The 9864-nt window shown below is 29.8% G+C and overlaps 1 protein-coding gene across 1 annotated transcript in view; it reads left to right on the top strand.

Annotated features, from left to right (window-relative positions):
- LOC111686138 (retinol dehydrogenase 13) overlaps positions 1-9437 on the top strand; it is a 37989-nt gene extending 28552 nt beyond the window's left edge. The window contains exons 4-5 of the mRNA XM_023448444.2: positions 8713-8859; positions 9216-9437. Of these exons, the coding sequence (XP_023304212.2) occupies positions 8713-8859; positions 9216-9429 (361 nt within the window). The 3' untranslated portion in view covers positions 9430-9437. The remainder of the gene's footprint in view (positions 1-8712; positions 8860-9215) is intronic.
- The last annotated feature ends 427 nt before the right edge of the window (positions 9438-9864 follow it).

Here is a 9864-nt window from a genome sequence, read left to right as displayed (position 1 = left end):
ACTTACTAACTTACTAACTTACTAACTTACTAACTTACTAACTTACTAACTTACTAACTTACTAACTTACTAACTTACTAACTTACTAACTTACTAACCTACTAACTTCCTAGTAGTGTTTTCTTTTAAAAATTTGAACCATAAAACCACAGTTTTCGCCAAGTCTATGTACTTTTATAGATAAAATTATTTGTTTATGAAAGTCATTTGAGCCTAAGACTTGAATATAAAACAAGTAAGAGTATCATATTCGGCAATGGAGAATCTTATATACACTTCATCAAAGTTTGAGTCATACAATACAAATTATGAAAATGTTGAATTTTAATATACTTTATGGATAGTAGTATGAACATCAAAATTTTCGGAATAGGCCCTACAATGGTGGTTACTGTGATAGGGGTTGTTATGTTTATTATGGTTCATTTTCATTACAAAACAGGGCTCATAAATGAAAAATATTTGTGCCCTCTAGTTCTCTCGTTTTGGCCAGGTAAAACCTAAGTTATTAAAATAAGATTTTAATAACTTATTCAAACCCTACATTCTTTTGTGCGTCTATCGAAGCGTTACAAACGAGATGACAAATTCAATATATAATCCCCTCCTTTTTGATGATGGATATAAAAAAGCACAATATATGACATCCAAATACACATACTCATACATGTGTATACAAAATTAAAAGGAAAAACAAGAATAAAAAAACAGAGACAAAGAAAAAGAGAGAAAATAGCAAAAAGGTACGTGAACTTTGTTTTAAGTAAATCAACATATATAAACAAAAAGAACAACAACAAACAAATAAAGAATTTAATGAATGAATTCCTTTATTAAAATGATGAAAAACAAATAGACAAAGAAGTATGCAAAGAAAGAAGGTCATGTTATATCATATGATACACTACAGCATATACGACAGGACTTACTTATGTATAAGTATAAAGAGCTATGTACTCTCGATAAAAGAAATATGATTTGATTTTTTTTTTACGTTTTAAAATACAATTTTTAAGTACTTCTCAAAATTAGGCGTATACTTAATATTTATAAAATCAAAAAATCAATAACAAGTATACGTAAAGGTGTCTTTATAAGCAGTGCAATTTCATAAAACAGATGAAGTTTATGACTTTTTTCGAAATTACTCCAAATATTTGGATAAAACTATAAGACACTGCTTTCAATGTTCTAAAATGTATAAACAGTAAACGAAATCAAAGCTTGTAATAATATTTTTCTTTTAATTAAAAGATGAAAATTGTCACAAATGCTAAAAGGGAGTTGGTCAATTTTAATTCTATCCCCTTTAGTACAACACTAAGACACTGAATTATTCTTTTCTTTTTGAAATGAATTATTTTTATGAAATGTATATAAGTATGAGTAAGTATGAGATAAACAAGAAAATTTATAACTATTAACAGCAGCGGCAAGTGTTTGCCATTAGCTTACTCACCTCTGTCACACCAACTACAACCAACTACAGCCAACTGGCAACACCTTTAAAACACCAGGTATGCTTGCAAATCCCTACAAAAAAAACCTGCATTTTTTTAAGTTGTAAACGTAACCATTTTGTACAGAAACATTTACAAATATTTTAAACAATATGTTAAAAAGTCAATTTATATCGATATACTTGGCATAAGTAGGATAGATTTACTTACGTCTAATGGGCGTGGGTAATTATATGTAAATTTTACAAGATCAGACATCATGAGACTCTCAAAACTGATGGAATTTAAGGTGTAATCACATACATCTACCCAATGTAACCCATACACATATTTATGTGAATTCTAAGCAGCTTCATTAAATACCATTAATTATTAATTTATCGCCTAACTCTATGGGGGGTAAAAAGTCAGTGAACCCTTAAGTATGCTTTACTTTTTTAATTTTTACTTCGCAGTTTCTATTTCAACGATTAGTAAGTATCCTCCAGCAGTAAAGTTTTTAATTTTTTTTTAACAAAAATCTAGTTGCTTTAAAATATTGGATGTAATATTTACAATATGTGAAAATCAATTTTTTTTAATTTTTAAAAAAAGATCTAGGAAAAATACACCTAGGCCTCTTTCGGGCCTGTTGTGCGCTCCTTAGCCAGTGACTCCGGTGGGAATCGAACCCACCACCTTCGGTCTACCAGACTAGAACACTAACCTTTAACTAACCACTAACCACTTAAATGACATTTAGAATTTTAACCCCTTAAAATTAAGAAAAAACGAGAAATTGCATTTTATTCAGAATCAAGGAGGCAACTTTGATAAAATTTTAAAAATTGTAATTGGTTTAGTACTTCTCCGTTCATCAAAACGTTCTTTTTGTGTTTTCTTTAACATTTAACTTTGAATCCTTATACACAGAGGGAAAAATCTACACGGCTGGTACAAAATGAAACCTTGCTGTTCACGTTGTCAAAGAATACGTACGACAACACTATAATGTCAGACAACCCAACGTTGTCATCATTGCAACAATTCGTTGTCGAAATCTAAAATTTATACACATCCATTGTCCAAATGTTAACAAACATGGTAAGCTTTGACAACGAATGTTATTGAAAAATTAGAAATACTGTGATGTCTGTTTGGTACCAGACGTGTATATTTTTATCTCTACCTTCATTTTCTCTCTGTAAAAAAGGGAATTTTTCGTTCAATTTCGTTTTTCAAAATTTTCTATAATATTGAACCTAGCATCATAAAATTAAGCATGTAGAGACCAATATAAATAGGAAACTTCAAAAAAGGAGTTTTGGTACTTTTTCTTTGTTCTAATTATTTGTATTATTTAACCTAGAAATATATATGATTTTATGTTGGTACTTTACGTTTTTTAACTGGTACTTTTTCAATTTTCAATAATATTAAAGCTAAAAATGAAAAATTGATTGAAACTGTCATTCAAACATAAAACAGACATATGGAATCATAAACGCTTTGGTATTTTTTCATTTTTTAAATGGCACTAATTTATAAAAGTACGAGTTCGAATACTTTTTTGTTATTTTTATACCCTACACCACTATAGTGGGGAGGGAATTATGCGTTTGTACTGATGTTTGCAACACCCAAAAATGTTGGTCCTAAATCAACCTGAAAGTATTCCGATCGGCTCAGAAATACTTCCTGAGTCGATTTAGCCACGTCTGTCTGTCTCTCTCTGTCTGTGTGTCTGTGTGTCCATGTAAACTTTGAAAAAAGTTGAAATCGGTATATTTTTTCGCCTAGCCCCAAACGACCTTTTTTATTACTACGTTAAATGTTCTATTATGTCAACAAAAACGACAAAACTTAGTTTTATAGAACTTTAAATGACACTACCGATTTTTGTAATAAAAAGTCCTCATTTGAATTTGCGCCTATACAAACTCTCCTTCAGAAAATGACTTAAAGATCAAAATTTACTTAAAAACACTAACAACACGATTTAATCTACATAATACGTATCTTTCAAATGAACGTAAATTCCTCTACAAAAATTTTTTTACCTTTACTCCCCTATGAGCCCTGTTGTAGAAAATATCTCTTTTTTTGTCAGCAATAAGCCATGCCCGACTATAAATTCATACCTGTTTCTTTTTAATATTGCACCTAGAAACATAAAATTGGACCTTTATAATCCTGATAAAATTAACATTTTATTTCTCTTTTAATTAGGACGAGGGCAGCAAAGCACACCGGGTAATGCTAGTTTGTAATAACATATTTATATAAATTAAAAACAAGTGAAGTACGTTTAAATAGCAGGAGAATTTACTAAAGCTTTTATTAATATTGACGTATTCTTTCATCATTTAGTGTTGCAGACAAAAAAGTACATTAACCCCCGTTCAACATGACGATGATGATGATGATGACGATGACGACAATGATTACAACATTCTGTATTTCATTTTCAGTCTTGTCTAACACAAATTGGTCATCACTGTCTAAAGACATGGCTAAAATACTCCCACCACATATTAATGGTAGAAAGTATATCTCTAGGTTTACTTGTTTTGTTTTTAAGGTTAGCCAACGATTTATATATTTTACTTTCTTATTAAATCGTCTTGTTGTTTTTTCATTACATTTTCATATCCTTGCTACTTAGCCTTGGGCGTATATATAAAATGATATGTATAAACGGAAGTTTTTTTATACTTATTGAGGAACAGAGTAACAAAGATGGAAGTATACAAAATGTTATCGAAATTTAAAATACATTGAGAAAAATCTATTTTATTGTTTATAAACTTTTCAGCGAAAAGTTGAAAAAAAATTTTTTAAGAAAGTTTTCCTTTATTAAAGTTTAAACTTTGGTATAGGAAGGAGAAACCAAGTATAAGAATTTGGAAGCAAATAGATCGGACATGACAAATTATTTAAATCAAGCAAAATACTAAAAAATATATTTGGGTAAAAATCGAAACCTTTGAAGGTTACACCTCAAATGATTTCATGTTTAAAATGTCCTTTATAATCCACCCATATAATAAGTGGCTAAGTACTTATATCAATATTTTAGAATTAATTATGCACGGTTACTCTCTTATGCCACCTTAAGTGGTGAGGTAAGAGATTTTTGTACAGTTGCTACGTACATATAGACATTCTTGTACATTTACACATAAATATTTGAGTTATCGTAACCCAAATATCCGCTTACATTGCCCAATGAGCCATTTAATACGTTAGTTACACACATAGACACAGACACCTATACAGACATAAAAATTAGGAAGGTTTCATTTTAAGGAATTTAAAATTTAAATGAAAATCGCAATAATTACTCTACACATTACTTTGCAATAACTAGTAAATACTGTCTGCATTGCTTAGAAGGAGTTTAGTAATGACTTATAAATCATAATTTTTAGTTGTAATAATAAATCGTTTAAACTGATTAACCAGTAGGGAACAGTTTCGAGTTGGAACTTAAACCAAACCCGATTTTTTTTATAGTTTTATATTAAACGGTATAAAAAGAGAGAACGGTTAAAAGATACACCCTAATACACATCCATATGCCAATTGCATAAAACAACAATAAATGCCGTAACAAAATACACATAAAAAACATGATGGACGTCACATTTATCGTGTTCGAGCATGAGGAGAATGGCAGAAAAGTTGTTGGGTTTAGAATGGCCAACGAAATTTACTAGCGGAAACTGTATAATACCTAGCAAGAGATAACGCCAACAAATCCATATGTATGTATATACATATGTTTGTCAGCTATAACGTCGTACATGTACTTCTATATACTCCTCTAGAAAACAAAAAAAAAGCACTTGCTGTTTGTTTTGCAACATATTTCGATGGTTGTAACATTGGGTTCTAAAATTAATGAATTTAAATTAAAACCAACTACTGGATAAAACAATATACATACATATATAAAGGATAAAAAGCAACAGTATCATATACAAATACTTAAAAAAAGGGAAAAAACATAAGCCAAAAAGTAAATGAAAAACCATTAAAAAATTTTTGCTTAATTTTAATATGAAAAGCTTATTCAAAATAAGAAAAAAGGAAACAAAACAAAACACAGTGAAACTTCAGTTAACTGCTGTTACCAGAATTAAATTGAATTTATTATCAAAATATTAAGGTTCTATTCTTATGGTGGAAAATATTGTTAACAAAATATAGTAAGGTTTTACAAAAATATTTCCTTTCAAAAAAATTTAATAAAAAAACAAAAACGGTAAGATAAATGAATAAAAGTTAAAAATTGTTTATGGAAATGACAATTATAAAGGTTACAACTCCTTTTTTTAATTTTTATTTTGGGCTTATTTATATCTTTTTTTTCAATCCTTGGGCAAAATTGCTGGATTTATGGCAAACCATAAAGTGCTATAGATATGAATTAAACAACAAAGAAAATGGACGGAAAAAACCCAAAAGTCAAGAAAAATTAAGCATTCATGTAGAATTCCATAATAAACTACTGAAGTTGTAAAAATATAGAATTTAAGGATTTTAAGTGCATAACTCTAAGATTTTTCACTCAAATTTGTAGAAATTAGATAAAAAACAACAAATAAAGGATTTCTCTTGAAACTTGTACTTACATAACACAATTCACTTTAATGATTACTGCACAACGGCTTCTTAAATTTTATGTCCAGTCTACAGTCTAGCCTTGGTTTAGTTTATGCTCAAGTAGACTATGGTATAGTCTATAGTCTAGTCTATAGTCTAGTCTATAGTCTAGTCTATAGTCTAGTCTATAGTCTAGTCTATAGTCTAGTCTATAATCTAGTCTATAGTCTAGTCTATAGTCTAGTCTATAGTCTAGTCTATAGTCTAGTCTATAGTCTAGTCTATAGTCTATAGTCTAGTCTATAGTCTAGTCTATAGTCTAGTCTATAGTCTAGTCTATAGTCTAGTCTATAGTCTAATTTCTAGTCTATTGTATATTTTATTCAAACTCATCGCAATCGCTGTGTTAACAGCGATGACATTGAAAGCAAGTTTTGACCACATATAAGCACTTAAGTAATTCACTACAAATAGGGAGTTAAAAAGTTGTTTTGTTTTAAGAACATTGGTTGTCACAATTGACATAATTCTTTTTTGAACTTCTTTAAAATACATTAAAAGAAAAAGTTTATTTTTAAAAAATATTTTCCTACAATTTAAAATTAACTACTTTATATTCTACGTTTGCAAACGTTTGTAAATTAAAATAAAACTTAATTTTTCGTTAGGCTTTTTAGCACAAAAAAACCCTTTTTTGGGCATAAAACTTTATTTTTCAGTCGTATCAGTGTAAGTTTGTACAAGATTAATGAATGCGGATTAACCAGCTAAAACATAAGAAAAATTTGAAGATAACAACGAAAAAAAAATTAAAAGTATTTATGTTTACAACAACATTTGAAAAATTTTGCTGTTTAATTTATTATTAAAAATCCTTTGCCAAAAACAAAAGAGTAGTTTAGAAAAACTCTAATACAAAGGCACATGCATAACTAGATATACATACATATAAACACAAAGGTGTATTGACAAATCATTCCAATTCACTATTAAAATTACACCTTTCGGCGATATTTGAAAGTCCAAATATATTATGGTAAAAAATACCTTTTTAGCCTGCCCTCATAAATTGAAAACAAACAAATTACAAGTTAATGAAGATATTGACTGGCCAGCTGCTGCTTTAAAGCCAACATCATTTTTCACCAAGAACCTAAATCTTTTTCAAACGGTATTTAATAAAGATATTCTTACAAATATACAATCTATACACATAAACATTAACATTAGAAAATACCATTCATTTAAAACCAACAGCACACACAAAATCTTAGTCAATACAAGTATACAGACGCACACATACACCTATTCATAGATACACAGATAATGATGAATGAGTGGTAACTTTTAAGAAGCAATAAACCCCTAATTACGTCCACTTTTTAATTGAGAATTTATTTCAATGTTTTCCGTTGATACTTAACAACTTTTAAGAGAATCCCAAACCCTCCGTTACGACAAACAAAGCGACAACAATAATGAACACCCTCACCATACTCCAACTGTTGTTGCTTGTCTTTCTAGTGCTCTTTAGTTATTCCTGCTGCTCATGTTACAATTACACTTAAAGTCCTTACGGAAACAATAAACGCAGAGGATCACTGTTGGAGTACAAAAAAAAAATTGTTTATGAAATTAAAATCTGGTGCTAAGTTGTTGTCTTTTTGGAAAACACATAACGACAACAACAAAAATTTTTAATTTTACGTTACGAAAGTAAACATAAGAACAACAAAATGACAACAACATTAAGCTTGAATGAACAATATATTCAATTTTTTCTTTCACTCTGGGATAGTGAGACGAAGAAGAGCACAGCACAATGGAAAAGGACAAAGAAATAAATGAAATGCAAAAGTATTAATGAATTTAATTATCCCTGAATGATGCTGCTTCTATCGCCTTTGTTTACACAAAAAATAAAAGGCTGGAATATACAGTTTAACTAGTCATTTGTTGTTTTAATAAAAAACAATTGTTCCTCGTAGTTTAAAGGCAGACAAATAATTATATTACCAAGTTTTCATTACTATGTGCTTTGAAGAGTTTATGTTCAGTCCCAGATCAGTTCTAGTTCAGTTCTAGTTCAGTTCTAGTTCAGTTCTAGTTCAGTTCTAGTTCAGTTCTAGTTCAGTTCTAGTTCAGTTCTAGTTCAGTTCTAGTTCAGTTCTAGTTCAGTTCTAGTTTAGTTCTAGTTCAGTTCTAGTTCAGTTCTAGTTCAGTTCTAGTTCAGTTCTAGTTCAGTTCTAGTTCAGTTCTAGTTCAGTTTTACAAAAATTTGTTTTAATTAATTCTCAAGTGCCTTAGTCTGGTGAACTCCTAATTAAAGTATTGTCTATCTGCTTACGCCAATGTCAAGCTAAGTGGCTGACAGTCAAACTACTGGTTTTGAACGACAATAAGAAATACCGCATTTCCTTATTTAACCTAAAAACGTAGCTTCATTTCCGTTTAAACATTTATGTAGCATTCTACTTTAGTACTGCTAACTGCTGCTGCTGTTGTACGTACATTTAAACTAAAAACCCAAATTATGTTTTTTTTTTTCTTTACAAATATTTCTCTTTCGACTATACCCACTTTCCTTATGGCTGTTCAATGACTATTCCTACATCCTTCCGCTGTTCAACAACAAATAAAACAACGAAATCATCTACAACAATAGTTCACCACTTATGTCGTCCATTTGTGTTAAATTGATGACTTTACCCTGGATGTGGCTGTTCATGAAAAATCCCTACGAGGGTGCACAATGTGCCATACGTTTGGCAACGGATCCACAATTGAAACAAGTAACCGGCGAATACTTCAAGTAAGTTTTTTATTTAACTCTCCCTGCTCCTTCCAAAATGTTTTTGATTTATTAATTTTTATTTTCTTTACTACTTTCTATTTGTTCTTAATTTTTTTGGCTCTGTGTATTCATGGAGTTAGACAAAGAGTCAGTGAACGAATGGTTGTTTGGCTTCAATAACTTTTACAATACCACAGTGAAAGTATTTGTACTTAATCTAGCACTCATACAAATTTTAGTTTTTGCCAAAAATACCATATTTCATAATTTGCTCTTTATTTCTTTGTCCAGAAAAACCCCCCTTTTTATTAAAAATATATATATTTTTTATTAAACTTTTGTTTATTTTTTTCCATTTCTTTTTGCTTTCTAAGTGATTGCGAAATTGCTGCTACCATAGGTTTAGCCCAAGATAAGGAATTGGCCAAGAAATTATACATGCAGACCATACAAGTCCTGAAAAAAGTTACAAAAATGGAAATTGATAAAGCAGCAACAGAAGATGATGATGGCCATATCACCGACACTCAAGATGATGAGGTAGAAGCTTTACAAGCGGAAGTTGCCATTAAAAACAAATTACAATAGATCTACAAGAAAGATGAGGCGTGTTTGCTGAATGGCTGTCAATCAGTTTTGATTTGTTAGCACTTGTTTTGAATTTTATTATTTAATTATCTAAGAAGAATTAATACATATGTACATAAGTAAATATAAATAGTGCTTTCTGCTCAAATCATTTTATCTTAACAATAAATAATTCATAGAACATCTACTGCTATAATGTGGAGTGTTTCTAATTAAAGGGATGTTTGTCTATAGACTAGACTAGACCAAAGACTAGACTGTAGAACGGACAAAACTATGGACTATACTATGTCTAAACTATAGACTAGACTATAGACTTGACTACAGACTAGACTATAGACTAGACTATAAACTAGACTACAGACTAGACTATAGACTAAACTATAGACTAGACTATAGACTAGACTATAGACTAGACTATAGACTAGACTATAG

This window comes from Lucilia cuprina, chromosome 4 (assembly GCF_022045245.1).
Source record: "Lucilia cuprina isolate Lc7/37 chromosome 4, ASM2204524v1, whole genome shotgun sequence".
NCBI lineage: Eukaryota > Metazoa > Arthropoda > Insecta > Diptera > Calliphoridae > Lucilia > Lucilia cuprina.
The sequence above is the reverse complement of the archived record's forward strand: the minus strand, read 5'-3'. Positions and strand labels throughout refer to the sequence as shown.